Source organism: Poeciliopsis prolifica, unplaced genomic scaffold, assembly GCF_027474105.1.
Source record: "Poeciliopsis prolifica strain line A6 unplaced genomic scaffold, Auburn_PproV2 SCAFFOLD037, whole genome shotgun sequence".
Lineage (NCBI taxonomy): Eukaryota > Metazoa > Chordata > Actinopteri > Cyprinodontiformes > Poeciliidae > Poeciliopsis > Poeciliopsis prolifica.
Window position 1 is genome coordinate 5,519,534 of NW_026562412.1, and position 23,260 is coordinate 5,542,793.

At 37.0% G+C, this 23,260-nt stretch overlaps 1 protein-coding gene across 2 annotated transcripts; it reads right to left on the bottom strand.

Moving 5' to 3' along the window:
• Positions 1-248: 248 nt before the first annotated feature.
• Positions 249-22,776, bottom strand: prima1 (proline rich membrane anchor 1). 2 transcript variants are annotated; one of them, XM_055053307.1, is made up of 5 exons: positions 21,975-22,776; positions 18,565-18,706; positions 13,771-13,903; positions 2,469-2,545; positions 249-2,300 (listed from the first exon to the last, which is right to left on the bottom strand). In XM_055053307.1, exons 1-5 carry the CDS (start codon positions 22,248-22,250, stop codon positions 2,263-2,265), a joined length of 666 nt encoding a protein of 221 aa, XP_054909282.1. In that variant the 5' UTR covers positions 22,251-22,776; the 3' UTR covers positions 249-2,262. The 2 variants fall into 2 exon arrangements, with proteins under 2 accessions (XP_054909282.1, XP_054909283.1); XM_055053308.1 differs by having other exon boundaries at positions 249-2,545.
• Between the last annotated feature and the right edge of the window lie 484 nt (positions 22,777-23,260).

The window sequence follows — 23,260 nt, forward strand, 5'->3', positions numbered from 1 at the left end:
ATGACTTTATTAGTTGTAAAATTATTAGCTTAAAGTCATAATATTCTGAAAGTAAATTTGAACAACAATAAAATCTAAATAATGTGAGAATAAAAATTATATTACCATAAGACTTTTTTCTTGCACATCCTGGTAAATTTTTTATCATTATTATTATTATTATTATTATTATTATTATTATTATTATTATTATTATTATTATTATTATTATTATTATTATTATTATTATTATTATTTTGGTCCAAATAGTTGTTTAAAAAATTTGAATTAAAAAAACTTCTATTTACTTAGTAATTTGCAATATTTATCCAAAAGTTGTGCTAACTTTTTGCAGTTTGATACTTTTCATATTTTATTTATGTATTTGTATATATTATATCTTTTTTCCTCCAAAAAAATTAAGATTTCCTCCAAGATTTTTATTGGTTGATTGGCTGTTAGCAACAGCTTTTTAATTGGACAGCTTGGACAGAAAGTTTTGGTCCTTGTTTTTCAAAATAATTTGAAAAAAAAAAATAATAATAATTTGAAAAAATAAAATCTGAAAAAATGTCAAACTGCATTGACACACATATTTAATTTATATTTAATGTTTGACATTTATTTTTCCCAATTAAATGTTTTAAACTTAACGTCTTTGCTCACAGTAATATTGGAACAAATTTCTCTCCGTACCGGCTGATCGCTGGAAACAAACCGTTAAGATACAGTAAAAACGTCTGGAAACACACATTCACGTGACACATCATCCAGGCCCTGACAGAAAGTCTGGTGAGCTGAAATACAGACATGGGTAAAATAAAGTAAGTGCACCCCTTGATTCAGGAGCTTTTGCAGCCATCATTAGCAGCAACAAAGCAGTGGTTTAGTGACTTTTACATTATTATTGCCCACACTGAAAAAAGTAAATAGGTGATTTCACTTTAAAAATGTTGTCAATTTGTCACAAGTAACCAAATTGAGGTTATACAAGTAAATATATTAAGTTTATTTGAAAAAAAAAAGCTTAAATAAAGCAAGTTTTATCAACTTAATTTTATCACATGGAACAAATTAACTCATTGTTTTAAGTTGGAGCTCCATTCTGTCTCATCATTGGCAATGCTCTGAAATTCCCAACCAACTTTTCAAAAAGGCTGAAGCCTGGGATTTGACTAGGCCATTGTGAAACCTTGATTCTTCTTATTTTTCAGGCATTATTTTGTAGATATGCAGTTGTGCTTGCAACTTATAACAACATGTTTTTCCAGTGTTATCAGTGAAATAATCTGCCAGAACTAGACTTTTTCATCAATATTAAATAAATATGAACTTAAAATAAGCCTGTATTTTATACCGAAAAGTTATTTGCAAGTTCGTTTTGTCTTATTTTGGGTGTACTACTAAGACATTTGCTAGAAACTAGACCAAAATTACTTGGTAAGATTCTCTGTTTTTTGCAGTGTGGATCAGCATGATCAGCAACCTGGCGGCTAATTTCCCTTATAAATCCGATGTAAGCAGGGACCTCACTTCTTCTTTCCTTGTCTGCATCTCAACACCCAGAGAGAAAAACCAGAGTCTCAGCAGACTGACAGGAAGATCACTAGTGATTAACATAGTTTACAAATTATTTGCTTAAAAAAACGGAGCAATCAAGAAAAAAGACAAATTCATCAAAAAGTCCAAGATTTGTAAGCATGTGTGTAAATTACAGGACAGTTTTCTTTAAGTATAAAAATAAATTTGAAGATAGTTAAATAAAATAAATAAATGAATGACTTAAAATATATTACAGGGAACAGAAGTCTCTTTTTTTGGTGTGGTAAAACAACCAGGACGTCCCGTGTTGATGTTGCTGCTCTTCTTCTCTGTTAAATATTAATTTCTTTATATTGCATAGTCAGATGAATCCACATCTCAGAGGCAGATCCTGCCTTTCACAAAGCGTGTGGTAAAGCGGAGAACAAAAGGTGGACACCGTGACAGAGAGGAGGGTTATAAAAAATCTTTCATTCTCTGTAAAAACATCATGCATGTTGTTGGTTGCCCTGTCTGGTTGCCTGTTGTCCCGCTGCAGACGTCAACAGTGCGTGAGGTCTGGATCTGCTGCAGACTGGCAGAAAGCTCCTCTCCAGCCTGCAGCCAACCAGCCTGTCAGCAACACTTGCTGTTACTAAAAGCATAATGCCCGGTCTGCTGTGCCACTTTTGACACCACAGGGAGTTGTGGATCCTGTCTCTGTCTTTTCTGCTCCGATTTTGCTCTGCTTTCCGTCTTTTTTCAGCTCCTCTTGAGCGAAAGGGCGTCATCAGTCCGGGCTAAATGCCAAACAAAGAGGAGAGGTTTACCTGTCTGAAAGCTTCTGGTGAACCCATGATGCGCTAAGGTTTTGAAAGGGTCTGTTGTTTTCAGGAGACATGATGTGGACATGATGGTGATTACTTCCTGGACCAGGAGAAAAGTCTATACCACAGTGTTGTTTGTACCCATGGCCTTCTTGTTGCGGATGCTCATGGCGTATTCCCCGCGACTCGTCCCGTTTTCCTCCTTTCGCAGTGGTTTCCTGCCAACAAACACAAGGACAAATTCTGAGGCATAACGGTCATGTGACATTACAATTTCCAATCTGTTTGTCTTCATAGTGGGGAGACCTATTGTGCAAAATTCATATGTTGGACATTTTTCTACTTCCACTCGGGTCCCAGATGCTTCTAAGAACCACTGGCAATGAGTTCATGTTTTTTGGTGTCTGGAAGATGAGCCTTTTCAAAATCTTCGAATGTAACGTCACAAATTAGCAGGTACTGGCCTTCACCTAGCAACCCCAGCAGAGTTCGGCCCGTTACCTAGCAACCCCAGCAGAGTTCCACCTGTTACCTAGCAACCCCAGCAGAGTTCCACCTGTTACCTAGCAACCCCAGCAGAATTCCACCTGTTACCTAGCAACCCCAGCAGAGTTCCGCTCGTTACCAAGCAACGCCAGCAACCCAAGAACTCAGTTAAAGCTCGTTTGTTGTATAATTAGCTGAATAATATTTGCTGGAACAGGCAAGTGTTTTGCCCCTTTTTTTGTGACGTTCTTTTACAGGTATCATTAAGCAGATTTCTACATAAAATTCTCTTAAACAATCCATATTATAACAATTTATTTTTCCTGTTCAGTTTTTTACAACCGAAAGACAAAAAAATTAGAATTTTTTTAATTGTTGATTTTTTGTGCTACACAAATAAAATTTCATTAGACTTTTTAACTCCTGTCTTATTTCTCACTTACCATTCAGAAACCACTTGCTGCATTCCTCATTCTGCATTTTAAAGATATACGGTTGTATAATTTCTCATCTGTTAGCAGTTATTTTTACAGTTGAGTGTAAACGTTGAGTTGGGGCTGTGGCCAGCAGCAGCTTGTGTGGATTTAAAGTGACAGAGCCGTAAAACGGCTCATTCTGAGAGAAGTTCAAATTAGTCAAAACTGACAAAAATGTAATGAAGATGTCCTGCATAGACCTGTTCAAGGAAGCACTTTATGTCAAGTTTAAGATGATTTGATTTCTGCAGCTCCTCTCCTGGATTTGTTGATCTGGGCAATCCTTCCTGTAAACAAGCTCAATATTTAAAGGTCAATTTTGCAAGGAGACAAGAGTAAAAAATACATCACCTTGCAGCAGATATGACAATTACCTACATTAACTGGTTGATATAATTTTCCCTCTAAGTAATAAGCATACAAGGCTGTCAAAACAGCTGTGGAAATACATGGCATGTCATATTTGTGCTCCTCACTAAACTTCATCCTTTTTGTGAGGAAGATCTGCTACAAAATGCAGCTGCAACCCTCGATCCCTTCGTCGCTAATAGCCGTTTCACTCAGTGTAGCCCTTTTCATGCACTCCATAAAGCCTTTTTGGTTATATTATATTTGTCCAGTGTACTGTGGCTTTTCATCAGCCCCCTCAGCCTCTGTCCCCACACAGGTTATATAACTTGGAGACAGATCTGAATACAGTGAGTACAGTCATTGTCCAACTCAGCACTGTACTTGGTCCCGACCAGCAGAGCAACATTCTTACTGTGTGTCTCGTCCTTCGTCCTCATGCTGAAAGCTCAGGTCAATATTCTGTTTTATTCTCCAGAAGCAAAATAAAAAAAGAAGTTGTTTGTGAGATAAATGAAAAGCACAGTAAATATAACTACAGCAAAACATGGTAGTGGCAGCATCATGTCATAGGGAAGCATTTTTCCCAGCAGTGAAGTTGTTCAGTTTCCAAAAGCAGATCAGAGTAGAACAAAGAAAACTTGTTAGAAGCTACAATATTTAGCTTGCTAATTAAATATTCAGTTTGAAACTGACAATTATAAATGGATAAATGAATGACATGGTGAAAATATTAATTTCTTTCCTCTTATGACAGGCTAAGCAATTAATAGCAAGTTATTGCTATTAATTGTTAACTGTGTTGTGCAACTTTACATACAGGGCCCTATAATCCTGTGCTTTTTAATAAATTCAAAGTTGCATTCTTTTGCTGAAGGTCATGAAAGTTAGCGAGAGAAATAAAACTGTGAACAAAGTGTGAGACGATGACTAAGACTTGTGTCATCTGGCTGGGTTTGTGTCAGAGCACACCAGGGACAAAAGGACGGCCATATAGGACAGACGCTGCCTGCTGTGACCATGTGGACGCTCAGAAATGAAAGTGGCCAGCCTCAGGGGGGAAACACATTCTGCTGTTGGGTTTGAGATGCCGCACCGACGCAGCTGTCGCTCTGGGAATTAGGATAGACCAGAATTTCACCGATGGATCCCGGTGTGTACAAGCAGCCAGGGAATTTCCCTACTTTTCATTTTCATCACAATAAACCTGCAGCTCCTGAAAAGATTTGAATCTATAATCAGTTCTAATCATAATCTTGTAAATTGGAAATACTAGCTCCCACATACAAAGTCAATTACAACTTAGAAAAGTTTAAATAGCTTTCAGACCCATTATGCAGAATTCACATTTTGATGTGGTTCTAGTTGAGTCTCTACTGGTTCTGAAAACAACCTAAGCACTTAAAAAAACACTCACCTGTTTAGTTGATCAATAAGTCAATGTCTTTTGGTGTTTGAAAAATGAGCTGTTTCAGAAACCTTTGGAAAATAAAATTACCAATCAGCAGACCTTACCTTGCAACCCCTGCAAAGTGCAGCCTGTTCCCCAGGAACCCAAGCAGAACTCCAGCATATTTGGTCAGCTGGTTTTACAGGTATCATTGCTTTTGTATCAGCTGCTTTTGTACAGCACATGCTTTTGTATGTGCTGTACAAAAGCAGCTGAAAAAGACAAGTGTTTTGTTGTTCACTTAACATCCAGAAACTACTTGCTAAATTCTTGTTGGTTGTGCAGGACACTCTACTGATGCTTTTCAAAGATGTGCGGTTGTTTAATTGCACATCTGTTTGCAGCCATTTGATTTTAAAGAGATCAGGCAGAATAATTTCGGGCTAAATATCTAATGAGTATGTTTGGTATAGCCCTTAGATCTATCCTAACCTAATCAAAAAAGCATAATGGGTCACATTTAAATTCACTACAGCTGTGAATATAGGAACAGCCTTCAGTGAAACATAGTATCATTCTGTCAGGATGCTTTTAAGTGGCTGAATACAGAGTGGAAGAGTTTAATATATAGCATCATAGTTCCATCCATACATGAGACTAACAGCCTGGAGCTGAATTGTAGCTTCAGAAAATGAGACAAAACATTCTCTGATCCAGACTTGTGCAGAAAGCCATCAACTTCAGACTCTAGACTGAACTGAAATAATATTTTAATCCACATGTAAGGATGCTGGCCAAACCATGGCCAAATGCAAAATTTATGGCTGAGGTATCATGATGAGTTTTTTATTTAGACCCATTAAAACAAAGTTCAAACTAAAACTCTTTGAGTATGACCTGCTATACTTCTGAAAATGTAAACAAATAATTTTGATCCTTTTAATCCACCCACATACATTATAAACAGTTAATTTAATTCACTGATTTCTGCTTACAGCTAATGAAATATAGAATATTATGATTTTGATGCAGAAATCTTTAACATCTGCTGAAAGTCTATTTTCAAAATGTACTTTTAATTTGGCAAACAATCGTCAGGAGAGCACATATTAGATTGATGTAATGCTGTATTGTCTTAATGAGAATGATTAAATTTAAGTAAATAAATATAATCAAGTAGCTTCATTAGATTCTACAAGCCACCATTTGTGGGTCCTTATCCTTCGTCTCACTGAAGCTGCTTGTTCATTTCTAATCGCCCAAACCTCATGTTTTGCTGACTGTCGTCTTTTATCTTTATCTTTCTCATTAAGTAAATTGGTCCTGCTGACCTCAGCATCTTTTTGTCTGTCTTTCCTAACTGTTTGGCGCATTGCCTTTGCCGACTCAAACTGTACTTGTTTAAAGCTGCAGAAAAAGACACAAAAAAGGTTTTTTTTTTCCTGCTAAATATATTATTTTATTCACAAACACTTAGCAGAGTTATAGAAATAACCCTTTTATCCTCTATATAATTATGAAAAGAAATAATTTTCCATTATCCATCTTATTTTCAAGTATTTCTCTTAATTACTTGACAGAAGTGAATAATCAGAGGCAAAACAGGGCTTATAAAAGCTGTTTATGTGACGTTTCATGTGTCATTCCGCTTCCAGACGGGTGGATTTTCAGGCTTGTTTATTTTCCCCAGGATGTAATCTCTCCGCGGAGTGACCGTGTCGCTCCGGGCCACCGCACGGGGCCACAACGCCGGGCCCTCGGACCGACCTCGACCCGGCCCTTCAATAATAAATGTCATGCTGTCGGCATATGGCAGGTGGCAACACAACCCTTCACAGGTGAGATGAATATTTTATGTCAAAGCTGTGGAATCACAGCGCACGCGTTCCTGTTTGAAGTTTGGGGAATGGATGGTGGAGAAATTGGGACGTGTGTTGAGCTGTTTACATTTACACTGGCCATCTGGAAACTGGAGTAAAAACTAGAAATATTAAACACAGGTTGTAAAAATAATGTGTTGGTAACTATGTGATTATCAAGGTTATTACAGTTAACTGAAACTAATGAAATAAAAACTGGTATTGAGAACATTTTCATTAACTTACAGAACTAAAAATGGTGGGGAAAAAACTATTGCTAACTGGATCTGCATTGTGTGTTTGCAAGACTGACTAAAACATCCTGAAATTATAGATGCAATATCATTTGTTTTCATGTTAATGAATATATTTATTAGCCTTTCGAAGTGATGTGAAATTTATTTATTCCCATGCAAGACGTTTGTTGATTAAAACTAACTGAATTAGACAAAATCTAAAATTGTTTGTATTTTTCAGAAGGATGAGAGAAAGAAAAGATCACAAATGTGGTAACAGCACAGCAACTATTGATTATGACTCAACAATTGGGAAGATTTTGAAACAGCGCATTTCCAGACACCAAAAACAGAAACATTTTACAAAATAAAACTATAAAACTACCATAACCCTATTGAACACGCTACTGGCCGGTCTTTGAAAAGCAGCCAATCAGGGAGCAGCATTTGTTTTCCTTGGTGCTGATTGGTCTTGCCTGTCTCAGTTGTCGCCTTTACGAAAAAACTAAAACTACAAACATCACTTATAAAAACTAAACTGAAACTAAACAACATTGAACTGATAACAACTGATAAAAGATAGAAAACACAATCTCAAAAACTAACTCAATTAGAAAAACAAAAAGTTACAGCAAAACAAAATTGAGTTGTAATGATGAAAACCAAGCTGTTATAACCCTGGAGATTCTACTTTTTTCTCTCCGTTTGTGTTTATCTGCTTGGGGTTGAATTATCCTCAGACGAGCCTCCCAGAGCAGGGAGTGATTAGGAAAAGCATTCATTAGTCAGATGGTTTGGGTTTCATTTGTTTTGGCTTCGTAGATGGCCAACTGCCTGGACTGCAGCATCATGTCTTTTGCTTTGGATGGCACAGCAACACTGAAACGCAGCATGTGTCTGAATCCTTTGCACGTTCCCCGGTGGTGCTGACTTTAGAAAAGGATTGTATGGACGTTGTTTTTCTGCTTCAGCCCCTTTGCTTCTGACAGATGACTGGCAGATTGAGATTATAAGAACTAACTAAAGGGTAGGAGGGATGGGACCTGCAGAGCTGGCTCATCTTCTGTCTGTGATGCTCCGGCTTTGGCCCTCAGCCATTCGGTTTTCACTGGGAAAGCCCGGACCACTGAGCGGCTGGAAGGGCTATATATAACCAAATGTGTTCTTCACAGTGACAAACTCTTTCTCACGTTGTTACTGACCAAGACGCTGAATTACTGCCTTTGCTTGGTTCAGTAACAGGGGCGTGAAAAAGCTCACTAATTTAAAGTAGCGAGTAAAACAAGGAATTATTTATATAATGGCTCAGTAATTTAGAGTCAGCATTATGGGGCTAAAAATAGAGTTTTGTACAGCTAAGCTAAGCTAAACAGGCAAGAAAAAATTTGCCTGGGGTTTGCCAAACCTTTCCAGACAATTCTACAAAATATGTAAAGAAACATTGAATTATCTATACATAATTTTTCTCACTTTTATTTTCCATTCAATAATTATCACATTTATTTAGCATAAATGCTTCCTCTTCTGATTTTAGTTGGCTATGAGTTCTGTGTATTTAATCAGGAACTACATAATAACTTTTTTAGTGTGACGTAAAATTTATAAAATAAAATTTTCCACTTCAATCCTTTCTTTTGATAAGAAAATATGTAGTATTTTTATACCATTTGCTAATCCTATCAGATTTTATTTAATCGCTGCAGTTTAGTTTTTTTGCAGTCGTGTCCTTTCATATTTTTCTTGTCATTTCAAAGCAACTTGTTGAAATTTCACTGGCAGTTAATCAAAGATGAACATGGCAAATAACGATAAAGACTATTTAATTTTTCCGTTTCAGTCTCCAATAAGTTATTCTAACTTATACATTAAAAAGTGACTGAAAAACGTATTTTAAAAAAAATATAATGTCTGATTTAAAGATTTTTTTCTCATCTTACTTTCAAATTTCTGAGGCCTCCACTTTGGAAAACAAACAAATCTACTGCACAGTTTTCATGTGTTTTGTTTAAGTAAATAAATCTTGTTAGCAATCTAAAACTGCAGTAAATTAAATTTTATTGTACCACCCTTCTGCGGTCTGTGGCCCCCCACAGAGAGGAATCTAGACACGCCCCTGCTCAGTAAACACATCACATCTGTCCTTTCCTGTGGACGACGAGAGCGCTCATGGCGACACACTTTAACCCGACCAGCTCACCTCGCGGCTGGTGGCTGATGAATGCGTAATGACGCAATCTGGAGCGGAGCATGATGAAGCCTGCAGTCTGGAGCCGCCGCAGCCCAAGGACACAACCTGCTTCTTGCATGTATAAAAGATGTGATCTGCCACTGAATGACTGCGCAAATTAATCCATAAATAATGGCGTGGGTTTGGAGCCACGGCTCGTATTGTCAAGGCACGTTCTTACCACTGCTGCATTAAAAATGGTGCCTGTTGGCTACGGGAGGACGGAGAATTGCCTTAATGAATTCCTGAGGCAACCACCCATTACTTCCACGCCCATTTGTTGTTTTAAATAAAGAGGAGGTGGAACAGGTTTCTGCTGAGGAAAGCACATTTAATTCACGTCCATAAATATGCAGAGGAATGAAAGTAAATATCTTTAAAACTGCATAAATAGATTACAGAATAGCTCCTAATTTAAAGGCAGACAGCCTTTCTCATAGGAAGTGTCAGATCCATGCTTGCTCCATGTTTTATTGAGAGTGTAAATCTGCCAAATTATGCATGTATGTGTGTGAGATGTTTGTTTAGAGATGAGTGCGTTTGCAGTTTTTGCTGAGTCATAGTTTTCTTCTGTTCCATATCAGTTACTTTAGTATGAGATAAATCTGAGTAAAAGTAGGTTTAAAATTATGATTTCATTTATCAAGAGAGAAAACTTAGAATAAAACCAACTACAGTAAATGTTACACCCAGTGGACAGAGCAGGGCATTCTGGGTAAATAGAACCACCAGCAGGAGAGAAATGGCTCAGAGATAAAAGAGAAAACCGCTCAAATTTTACACCTCTCCATTTTTGTTGACATTCCATGAAGAAGAAAGTTGCGTTCATGTATTCTTTTGAGGTTTTTGTGAAATTTCTTCCTGTTGTTCTTGATGCAGCGCCGCCACAGGCGAGGAGGGGAACAGGTTTTTCAAATAGTTTGGTTTGTTTGACTTAGAAATTAAACCTCAGCAGCTGAAAATGTAAAAAAATGTAGCCATTTTGATTCCCAATTGAATTGAGTCTACCAGACTGTCAGATGTGAAAACACCACAACAGTTAAGAAACAGACAGACATCTATCCGCCATTTCTAAAGCTTTGGGATTCCAGCGAACCCCAGTGAGAGCCATAAACTACAAATAGAAAAACATGAAACCTTCCCAGAAGTGGCCTGCCATTGAAAATTACTCCAAAAGCCCATCAGTGACTCCTCCTGGAGGAGGCCACTGATGGGCTAACCCTAACCCTAAAACCCTAAAAAAAACCAAAACATGGAAAATACAATTCTTACTGTTCATGTTTCAACAGTAAGAAGGAGAGAAAAGTGACATCCATGGTTGAGCTAGAAGACTAAAACAAAGAAACTTCTCACATTTGCAAAAAAAAAAAAAAAAAAACATTTTAATGATCCCAAAGAGCTTTAAGATCCGTGGACTAAGAAGAAATGAGGGTAACTTCATCAGAAGTCACATATGGGGTACACCAAGGTTTAATCCTGGGCCCATTTAATATGTTCCAGTTAATTCAAGTTATAACAAGTTATAAGAGTAGCTATCATAACTATGCAGATGATACACAGCTCTATATTATAATGTCACCAATTGACTCTAAACTCAAGAGAAACAATCGAGAGATTCACTTATTACAGCTGGAAGCTAGCAGTCCTGAACCTTCAGAGCCACATAAAGACGGTTACAAAGTCAGCCTTCTATCACCTGAAGAACATTTCCACAATTAAAGGACTAATTCAACTGTGTGTTTATTGATTACTGTGACAGTTTTATCACAGGTCTGCTTAAAACATTAGTCAAACTTGGAAGTTTATGAATCACAGCTTAGCACCAAAATGTATAAAAAATATGCTTTTGTTGTCTCAGCCTTCCAGAACGCTCAGGTCACTCATCAAATAAACTTGATGATCATAATAACACAAAAACAAGAAAACAGAAATGTAAACAAACACAAAAGGAGAAATGATGCAGATTCAAAAGGTTTGAGGAGAACAGAATCAAACAACAGAAAAGACGTTTTCAAAGTAGATTTATAAATGAAGAATAAACATAAATCTCAAAGGAATGAACTGAATGTAAACAGCAGGGACAGACAAATCCTAAAATAAAGCAAAATTAAAATTCATGAGATGAACAGAGAATAGAAAATCAATTAAATTATTTGAAAAGGTTTATCTTTGTCTAATTACATAAATTTATGGGGTAAATGTGACAAAAAAAACCTGTAAAAACAGAAGAATTATGTATATTTTTCACTAAAAAGCAGAATGTAAACAACCTTTGGTTGTACATTTATCTGGAGGTCAGAGAATTTGTGTGACAACTCGTAGCTAAAGCCGCTCAAAACAAAGTCTGAATCTGTTGCTGCTGCAGGCGCTAAGCTCAACTTTTATCTTTTAATTCGCCGAATGGGAAGGAAGCTCAGAATGCTTTGTGTTGGGATCCCAATTCTTGCCTCTTTTGTTCACATTCACAAAGCCGGCTCCAAAGCATTAGTCACATATGGAAATTGTTCCGAGCGATTTTGTTTGCTGTGTTTGCTCTTTGGTTAATCACGCTGAAGAACAGGCCAGTGGATCTCCTCTTCTTAATTATATAACTTGTGTTTTGTTTTGTTTCTTTATTCTGGGCCCAGTTTTTCTAATTATCACACTGTAATGTGTCCTTTTTTAAATACTAAATTATTATTCGTCGTTTGTGTGTTAAATAGATCTGCTCTCCTCTGTTGATGTGGGATTTCCTGCCTCCGTTGCAGTTTATTTAACGATTTATTTTACTTAATCGATCTGATCTGCGTTTGGACTCTGTCCATCATTTCAGTCTAGACTTTGAGACATGACAGAAAAACTAGAAACCGAGAGACTTCAGAAGGAAGTTGGTGTTTTTTAAGGGCTTGTAGCGATTGATTATTGTGTCCTTTGAGACGTCTGTGTCTTTAGCAGAGTGGCAAAGGTCAAAAAAGCATTTAATAAAATCCTGCCTTTAGATTTAGGCCTGTCACAATAAAAAAAAATTGCTGGCAATAAACAATAATATTGTTGTTTTTACAATGTTCTACTAATTTGATGATAATGGTGTAATAATGCAAATTTGTCCTCTCAAAAATCAATAAATTAGAATTTTCTAAGGGACACCAGAGAAGGGCATTCTGGGTAAATAGACTGGAACTGGGAACTATTTTAAATACCCATAATAAATAAAACAAAAATGACCAAAAATGATACATAAAACAGAGATAAAACCACACACAACAGATACCATAAATTAAATGGATTACCCTGCAGAAACATTAAATCTTACCAAGTTGTTTGGTCTTTTTTCTAGTGTAAATGTCTTAGTTTGGTCTTATTTCAAGTAAACTAACTGAAAAGTAATATACAGAGGCTTGTATTAAGAAAATAATTCCTTAATAATGATGAAAAAGTTCTAGTTCATTGGCAGACAAATTCACTTCTAACGTGGGAAAATGTCTTATTATAAGTAAAACAATCTGCTAATACTTTTAAGGAATTATTTACTTAAAATAAGCTCATATTTCTTGCTGAAAAATGACTTGTCATCTAGTTGTGTTTTGTTTCAAGTGTAATAAGATATTTACACTATAAACTGGACCAAATTTAATTGTTCATTTTTGAGTTTCTGCAGTATAGTTCATTTATTGCTTATGAAGACCGGCTTAATTATATGTTGGACAGTGGAAACGCCTGGAAGATCTAAATTAAATTGTTTTGGGGAGAAACCCAAAATGTTTTGAAATCCAATTTAGGACCAATTTCTATTTTAGTTTTTCAAATATTGGAATTTAAACCAAAAAAAAAACAAAAACATTTTGTTGCATTTAGGAATTTATTTGGACAGAAACATACATGTAATTATGTTTCTGTCCAAAACAAAGTAAAGCAAAAATTAAAAATTAAAATCGTCCAAAAGCAACAAAAAGAAAAACGCCAATGCAAGATGTCCGAAAGGGACACTATCTAGTTTATTTACTTTGGATCAACATTAAAAATGTTTTTTTTTTTTGGTCATTTTGTTTGTATTTCCTTTTAATTCCTGTAAATCAGGCATTAAATTGCCTTGTTACTGAAAATGTGCCATATAAATGAAAGTACCTTCAAATAATGACACTTTTAATGTAAAGTGGCATTAAAAGTCTGTTAAAATCTTTGCATTGAAAGTGTCATTATTTACCAAATGACACTTCATGACAGCAGACGTGAACAAAGACTCGTTCATCTTCATGACAGGTTTTATGTGTTATGTCATGACAGTGTCAAGTCAGTCTTATTCACACCCCATCAAATAAAGTATTACCAACAACAATTTCTGAACATTTACAGGAAGAGTTCAATCAATCATTCAGGTTTATTTGAATGGCACATTTCAGCTGCAAGGTGGTTCAAGGTGCATGAGAAGAGTTTCCTCTAACCTTTTGATCGCCTTGTAGCAGATGATGACGGCAGAAAGGAGGAAGATGACTGAGGCACAGCTCACTGTCCCAAGCACGACAACGTCCACTTCCCTCCACCAGGGCCTCAACAGCGGCACCATGGGCTCCGCCACTGAGAAAACGGAGAAAGGAGAGAGGAAATTAAGAAAACTTACAGGCGCAATCGATTAATCGGTTGATTCTGACGATTAATCAGATGAAAAATTGTCACATTCTGCAGATCTTGTCTAACCACTTAAGCTTATTCTATGCTAATATTAGAAATACATTTTTAAAATGTACAAGGGTTGATTTACGATAGATATGGAATAATTAAATTATAGAAAATAAGGATTATTTTAATAATTGATTATTTATGCTGATTAATCAATTTAACATTCTACAAATTGTCCTTTAAACTCAGGCTTATTTTATGCTAATGCTTGAAAAACATCCGGAAAACATTATTTTGACAACATATTTATAATATGAGTTATTTTTGTGTTTTAAATGAGAAATGAGAAAACATAGATTTCCTTTGGTGATTAATTGTAGCATCTGCAACTAAAGAAATACTTTTCGCATCTTTTTTGCTTGACTTAACATCAATACATTTTAGGGTTGATCTGTTGAATGTTTTTAGGATTTATACAGAATTTCTTTAGTTTTTCTTATTTTAAATGCAAAATGTAAATATTTTTTGTGCAGTTTTGAATTAATTACTGCTTTAAATGCGTTGTTTTTTCACCAAATCACATTTTTCTGACTCAGTCAATGATTAATTGCTTACTAAATAAGTTGATGATTATTTCAATAATCGATTAATCACGATTAATCATTTCAGCTCTAAACAAAATGCAGAAAACCATATAAAACATTTGAATTTTTAAGCTTTTTTTTTTTACCCAAACCAATATGTGAGCCTGTTCTGCAGGTCTTAGGTTCTGCGTTCAGAGATATCCAGCCTGACACCATGAATCATTTAGGGACCCGTCAGCCCCCTTTACACCAGCACTCTTGTCTACACTAATTACCGTTGCAAGAACCTCCTGCTCTTTCCACATAAGATCTGTGGAGTCGGACCACTCACCGGGATGTTGTGCAACGTTACGTGCCTCAGCAACTCCAGCTTCTCTCTACGCATTATGCAGAATCTCATATTGCAAATGTTTATCCCCTTTATCACCTTGGAAATACATCACACAACCTAAACAATAAACTAATAACTCTGAATATGATGTTTTTTAAGCCAAAACAACAAATACTTCTTCTCTAAGTTTTGATTTTCCAGTGCAGCTCATTTCCCCGGAGTGAAGCGGCGGCTCTGTCATAAGTCGCTGTAAATTTAAAAGCTTTTCTCTGCCAAACTCTCATTTTAATCCTGCGTTTTGTCACCGGCTGAAGGCTCTAATTCAGCCGGTGTTAAGGATCTACCGCAGCGTGATGAGTCCTTTGAATTAACCATTTTTAGCACAAACTCTTAATCTCCGATCTTTCATTACCTCTTTTTAGCAGACAGATATGGTCCCAGTCATTGTCCTAGTTTTTCATGCATATTCGATGCATTTTTAAAGACTACAGAACTTCAGCTCGAAGACCTCTTCAAATCAGGTTACACAGGGAATATCAAGATAATTATGCCTCTCTGTAGTAAAAAAAAAAAAAAGCCTCTCTTAAAATAAATTATTCATGCCGTCTCCACCTCCTGCAAACAGTTCTGTGTTAAGTTAGGGGAGAATATAAATTGGACCACTTATCATGCTTTTTATGATTTGCTGCTGCTGGACGCTGAAAACATGCGGATGCAGCAGTCGCAAGGTAAATGTGCCACTGGGCACAATTGGGCGTTCAAACCCCCACCTTTGGTTGCAGTCAGATGGCCGTGGCAGCACTCATGCAGTGACCTTGACAACAAGCTCTGAAGGGTCTATAACTCTTGATTTTTAACTCTCGGGGTGTGGAGTGCGGGGAAGAGATCCATCTACATTGAGCGGACAGAAAGAAAATCATTGGGAGTGATAGATTAAAACCTTCCTACCCACTGATTAAGTGCTCTTCTTTTCTCGGGGAGAAGAAGTGAGTGATTCCAAAGTGTAGCGCAGAAGGGCTGCATCATCAGCGCCGCCTGTCCCATAATTCAACACTCTGTTTTTCTGGATGCTTGAGATTATATAATTATATAAACTTTCAGCAAGAAATGCTCAGATTAATAAGACAAAACATGATAATTTATCTCCAAACTCTTGGGTATTTTCTTTTTTTAATTTTATTCAGATCATCCCTGTTCAGTCAACCAAACTCTAGTTTGTTTGCGTAGAAAGTCCAGTTCGTTTGGGGAAGTGTGAACGCGTAATTGAATTCTGATCAAATAAGCAAACTCTGGTCTGCTTTAAACCTCGGTCTCGGTTTGATTAACCCTTTAATATTTAAATTTTGAATGTCCGTCTGAATGTTTTTGCTTATTTTAGTCGTGTGCAGTTCTTTAAATGTCTTGTGAGTAAATATATTTGCTCATTTATCCATAAAAACTGGAACTTTCAATATTTAGCAAGTTATTTTTTGCAATTTAATAAAGCGCCCCTCAGTTTAATTTCACTCCCTGCTATGGTGGGAGTGCAATTACCGTAATAACCCGATATCAGCTGGAAAGAGCAACGTCTCCCCTTTCAGAATCCGTTGGAATTTTTCAGATGGCGCAAAGTGTGGCGGAGTTACGGTGCTGCAAATTGGCTGGAAGGGTTAAAGTGAAATCTGGTGCGGTTTGAATGCCTGAATGAACACCAAGCGGACCAGAGGCCGCTCCAAACGCAGGGAATGCTGGGTAAATACAACCAAAACAAATGTGAGAGTCTAGCACTTGTGGAAGGAAGCGCTCATTGTTTTTGTTTTTTTGTTGTTGTTTTTTTTATCAAAGTCTTTAAAACACTTTAGACATTTAGACATAACTTTACGTTTTGGTCCGTCTGATGATGTGATTTTTAAATATTAAATAATTGATGTTTTGATCAGTTGCATTTTTACCAAACACTTTACATTTATTGAATGTTTAAGTGGTGTTACTCTCGCTTCAGTGCAGCTTTGTGTTAATATCTGGTTTCTGCTGGTCTTTTCACTCTGCCAGCTGATACACCTTCACAGTGTGAGACGATTCGGCCCCATGAGGGGAGAAAACTGCCGCAACAAGCACCAGATCAGCACAGATGTACCGTAAGAGCCCAGTGTGCATGAGCACCAACATGGTCTCTTCATGCTGCCGGCTAAACTTTGAGGGTGGAACTGCTGCACTGTTTCATTAGCACCTTATTAGCGAATTAAACGAACTCCTTTGTGTTATGATCGGGGGCGGCGGGGCTCCTCACGGGGAAAACCCTACCACTGAACCTCTGAGCGTGAGTTTTCAGACAGTTGGGTGCTCCCTAAAGTCAGACCCTGCATAAATTAGTCCCATGTTCAGCTGTCAGCATCCTGCTGGCTCTATTACATGCACAGATGCAGGATTGCAAAACTGCACTCATTGCACTAATCTCAGGGGGATGATGGTACATTTTCCCCCTGCGCAAAAACAGAAAAGCTCCAAACATTTTCCTTAAACTTGTTCTAACTTGTTGAGGTCTGTTCTGCGAAAATACAAAATCTTGTCACATATTTTTGGTTTAATCACTTGAAATAAGACAAAACTGACTAAGCCAGCTTTCATCTTGCAGTTAATTCTTGGAGACATTCTGTGGTTTCATTTAACTAAAATTTAATAGTTTGGTCATAATGATCATTGTTACGTTCAGAGGTAAAAATGGAAACATGCACTCCAGCTGTAAAGTACGGGAGTGGTAGCATCATGCTGTGTAGACGTTTACAGCAAGAAGAACTGGTGCAAAACTGACAACATCAGGATGAACACTGCAAAAACACAAAATCTTACCAACTATCGTTTCTCGAGGTTCTAGTACAAATGTTTTAGTGCATCTGAAATAAGATGAAACTAACTTACAAGTAACTTTTCAGCAAGATACAGAGGATTATCTAAAGTTAATAATTTATTCATAAGGATTTTAAAATTACTAGTTTCTGTGTCAGATTATTTCACTTATAAAAATACATTTTTCCATATTATAAGTTAAATAATATGCCAATGGAAGTAGTACTTTTTAAAATCAATATTAAGGAATTATTTTCTTAAAACTAGCTTCTATATTTTTCTGGATAGTTTCTTCTAAGTCATTTTTTTGTCTTATTTTATATTTACTAAGATATTTGCACAAGAAACAAAACAAAAATACTTGGTGAAACATTGTGTTTTCTGGCCATTGCACTGCAGAAAACAAAATCTTACCAAGTGTTTTCATGAATTTTCTGGTGTAAATAAATAAGTACACTGGAAGGACAAAACTAACTGCCAAGTAACTTTTCAGCAAGATATAACAACTTGTTTTAAATAACTAATTCCTCAATATTGATGGAAAAGTACTACTTCCACTGGCAGATTGTTCATTTAAAACATGGGAAAATTAAATAATCTGTAGTGTAACAAGTACTTAAAGGATTATTTATATAATCCTATATCTTGGTGAAAAGTTACTGAGTTAGTTTTGTCTTATTTTCCAAAATACTTTTTTGTATTTTTCCAGTGTTTTGACTTGTTTGTGGGTTAGAATCTGTCACAATTTGACAACTAAACACGATTTTGTGCCCTATATATCAAAATATTTCTAAAAAAAAAATTCAATAAAAAGACACGTGAAGGAAAATAAAATAAACCAGTTCTTTAATTCCAGTTGAGCAGATTCCAGTTCTTACCTGTGGCTCCCAGAAGCCGAGGAGGCGGCGGAGGAGGCGGAGGCGGAGGGAGGGGAGGGTATCTCCTACAGTGGCACGCCACCTGGCACTGTTCGCCAACTTTCTCCGCCACCGTCCACGAGCATGACCTCTGGATCTCTCCCTGATGGCGAGGGAAAGCAGAAGAAGAAAAACTGCGTTACTCAGGAGTAGCATCAGCAGCATCGTGGATTTCCTCCTCTCAGCATTCCTTTCACATCACAGCTCCACTGTTGTCACTGGGGCTGCTGTGTGTGTGTGTGTGTGTGTGCGTGCGTGCGTGCGTGCGTGTGTGTGTGTAGAATAGTATCACGTCGACGGCTGCTGCTGCTGCTGCTGCTGCTCTCCCTGTAAGAAACCACCCACCAGCAGAGTGGGCAGCAGGCTGCCCCGAGGAGTGTGCGTGGGTGGATTTGGAAACTCGAGCAGATCACATTACACATGAACCCTGGCAACACTGCGTGCATGTGGAGAACATCTCACCACTATCTGTAGGCAGCTGCAAGGGGCAAAGGTTAGAGTAGTCATCAGTAACATATGCCTGCTGCAGGGATCCTGGTGGGAATGCTGCGAACAGAAAACACAACTGGCTACTTCATGTTCCCAGAACAGGAGAGCTGATTAGGACTAATTAGGACACACAATTAAATATTCAATACTTAATTTCATCTTATTTTAAAAATTATCTCTTAATTAGGCTAAAACCCAAATTAATTGGAAACGATTAATCGTGATTAATTGGTTTCATAATTGGTGACTATCTGATCTTAGACCTGTTCTGTTGCTGAAAACATGCTATACGAATAAACGTTCATCATTATTATTCTAGTATTATTATCAAAGTAATCTTCAACTTTAGTAATTGATTAATTGTTAACTGGAGTGCACAATTTGCTGAAAAATCTACATGATGAGAGCAGTAATTAAGCCAAAACTGTACAAAAATGTAAAAATATAAGAAACACCTTTGTTTGTAAACATGCTTCACTCAAATCTATTTAAGTACCGTAGTTTTAGCTCCACCTGGTTCAAATCCTATAGAGGAAGAATGTGTTATTGCATCTAAGGCAAGGAAATGTTTATTTTCTTATTTAAAAAATAAATTGTGTGTTTATTTGTATAATTTAATGTATTTCTCTTACTGAATGAAAAAAATGCTTAATTTTAAAATGTAAAATCTTCAGAATGTGCCAGTTTTCTTTACATGATTAATCGATTAATCGTGAAGTTAATCAATAGTTTCAGCCCTAAAATTAACGTTTTACTCATTAATCAAAACATTTCAATAAAGCTGTGAGTAATAGCTAAAAACTGTCACCAAACCCCCAATACAGGGATGTCCAATGTGTGGCCCGTGGGCCACTTATGGTCGTTGGACTGCTTTTGTGTATAAAAAGTGACCCGTCCAGCACCAGCATAGGAAGTTGATGAAGATGGAGACTTTTTATTTGTAATCAAATTTGTAAAATTATTACAAACATAATTAGGGCTACAATTAATGATTCTTTAATTATTGATATCAATTATTCAGACGATTAATCAAATAAAAAAATGGCCACATTTTGCAAATTTTTATTTTAAGCTTGTTTGCACAATATAAATACATTAAAAGATGTAAATAAACAAATGTATTTCTTCTTTATAAACATTTTATTAACTAAAATCCAACAACATTCCAGTGAACGATTGATTATTTGTAGCAAAGAATGTATCTGCAGCAAAAAAATACTAACATCAACACATGAAAAGCTGTTGATTAACAAATTAATAATTGGAAAGCAAAAGGTGCTTAATAAGAGATTTATTTCTTACAGAATATGAACCAGGTGAAGCTAAAATGTTGCCACATGAAGAGTTTTGAGTAGAAAATGTAAAAATTTTTCTTTTGTTCATATTTTTATACAGTTATGACTTAATTGCTGCTGAGTATTTTTGTTCTTTCAGCAAACATTTTAGAGGGACTCTGAAGGTGGTCAGATTTCCCAGCTGAGTCGAGGTTATTTTCCTGCAATGCTGAATTTTTGTTTACGTCAACCATGCCCACTGTCCTGAGAAAACTTTAGCTTTCATCTGTGCCAAAAAACGTAAACTTAGCTTGACAGTAGCAAGAGCCTCATAACATTTTAGGTTTAACAGAGACTTCTTTTGGCATGTTGCGGCCTGCTTTTGAGGTTAACTTGCTTGGATTAGTTGTGTTAGCAGTGATTCTGAATGTCCTGATTTTCTGAACAGAAGAAAACCTGTTTTTAAGTTCTTTTGAGACCTATTTGCCTTCTCTTTACTATCGGTGCACCGATTGCACCTTTCTGGCCGATTACCAATCTTTAACAAGCCTGACCTGCCGATTCAGATTTTGACTGATACCAATTAATCGATCCAGTAGTTGATTCCTCACGATTAACTCGATGAATCGTTTCAGCCCTATTGCCAACATGATTTTTTTTTTCAGTGCATAAAGTTTAGCACAACACAAAGTATTCATCTTTTTATAACCAAGCTTTTCTAATAAATAAAATCATGTTTACTTATGTTTTAATGTTTGTGCAGCTATGAGTTGATGGGGTGGTCTAGTCAAACTTTTGACTAATCAAACAGAGCAAAAAGAGGACAATGGATGATTAATATTGGCTTTACATGAAGGAAATCGAAGTTGATTTATTGGTGCACCTTTCAGTCACAATAAACCAACTATAATAAATTGAAACAAGCTCAAGAAATTATGTTTTGTTGATTCATTGTTTCTCTCTTTCTACCAAAAACTGGAGGACAACAGTGTGGTGCTTTGGTGTCAACCAGCCCTTTTTAAATAATTTTGTTTACAGAGACTTCACTATTCACTTTATTGGTTGTTTCTGTTATTTTATTTATTTAAAATGTTCCAGTTCTAATGTTAAATGTTTTGTCAAAATGTGTTTTGTTTTTTTGTCCAAATTACTTGAAAATGATTTCAAAACAAAGATATTATTGTTTCACGCAATAACTTCTTGGGCAATTTATTGTGCAGTTAAATTTGATATTGTGACTTTCTGGTGTTTATTCCCATTTCAGCAATAAGGAGCATCAAACTAAATGTGTCAAACAGAGAAAACCTTCAAAATACAGATTGACATTGTGCGATAGATGCAAAAACCTACTTTTGAGCAATAAACGTCATTCATGATCATTAACAATCGCTTCATTTTTCCCCCTGCAATGTCAGAATTGAAAGTAAATATCCAGAAATGTTTGAAAAACTAGACTGTTTCCACATGCGGAGAGCAGCAGCTGCAGCAGCTGCAGCAGCAGCAGCAGCAGCAGCACGATGAGCATAAACAGACCGCTGCAAGTTAGTTAAACATCCAACTCCAGTCGGATCCGCTTCCCCCCTGCATGCACCTCAACGCGATGCTTACCTTGCATGAGAGTAAAAGCTGTGACAGGAGGCAATGAGCGATGAAAAAAGGCCAAAAACTTAAAGTAAATGGCATCAGATCTCGGAGCAGCATTCCTCCTGCGCTGTTCTCGAAGATACAAGGAAGCGTTTCCAACAAATGAATGCAGTAGTATACATAGGCTTGAAGTGTTTGCGAAATAACCATCCACCCTTTCCACTTCAGCGGCTGCAGCTGTGACAGGGAATAGTTTATGCTCCAATCATTTTCCTCTTCACATCCCGCTGTCGATCGCATAGGACAGGCGAGCTGGTGGGATGAGCAGCAAACCCGCGATCATTCACATCTCCAAAGTAGTTTTTTCCTCTTTTTTTAACCCTCCTATTTCTCTCTCTGTGTGTGTGTTTCTCTCTCTCTCTTTCTGTCAGATAGCGACCTGAATCACGCCGCTGCTCCGCGCACTGTGAGGCGGTGGACGGCCCAGACCTTACATCTCTCCGCGGCGGCGAGCAAGAGCGCAGGACGAGCCGCTCCAGCCATCCAAGTTGAGGAGGAGGAGGAAGAGGAAGAGAAATAGGAGGAGGAAGAGGTGGGGGGATCTTAAAATCGAGAAGTGAAAGAAAACAGAGACGGGTCCTCGCAACGGCATCACCTCAACTTCTCCAGGCAAGGTTCGGGATGGGCGAGTCCGGAGGGCAGTGGCGCATCTCCACTCACCTCGGCTCCCCTGACACGAACCAACCCTCCTCCTCCTCCTCCAAAACACAGCCAGCAGCTCCTGTGGTTGGCTGCAAAGCAATCAGCGCAGGCTTTCTGTCTTTGTTTATGTTTTTCCCTTCCTTCCCTCTCTCTCTCTCCTCCATAAAGGTCTGTGTTGCGTGTTAAAGTCGTGTTTGATGCGCTGCAAAGTCCCCAAAGGGGGCCGGTATAAACACTGATTCAAAGTGCCACAATAACAAGAGTTTCATCTTCTTTTCAGTCGAAATTTGAATGTTAAAGTACAGTTCTACTGTAAACTGAAAGCAGGATCTGACATGACTTTCTTCAAATTAAAGCTGCAGGATGTAACTTTTAATTATATATATATTTTTTACATATTTGCTAAAACTGTCACCATATCTTGACAGAATAAAATGAAACAGATAATCTGTGAAAAGATAGATCTTCAACTTCTACTCTGAATTTTTTTTTTTTTTTTTTTTTTTTTTACCAAAAACAACCAATGAGAGCCAGGAGGAGGCAGGCTTATCACTGCCAATCATCCTCAAGTACTTGTTGCTAAATGTACTAATGACAGAGAAATCTTT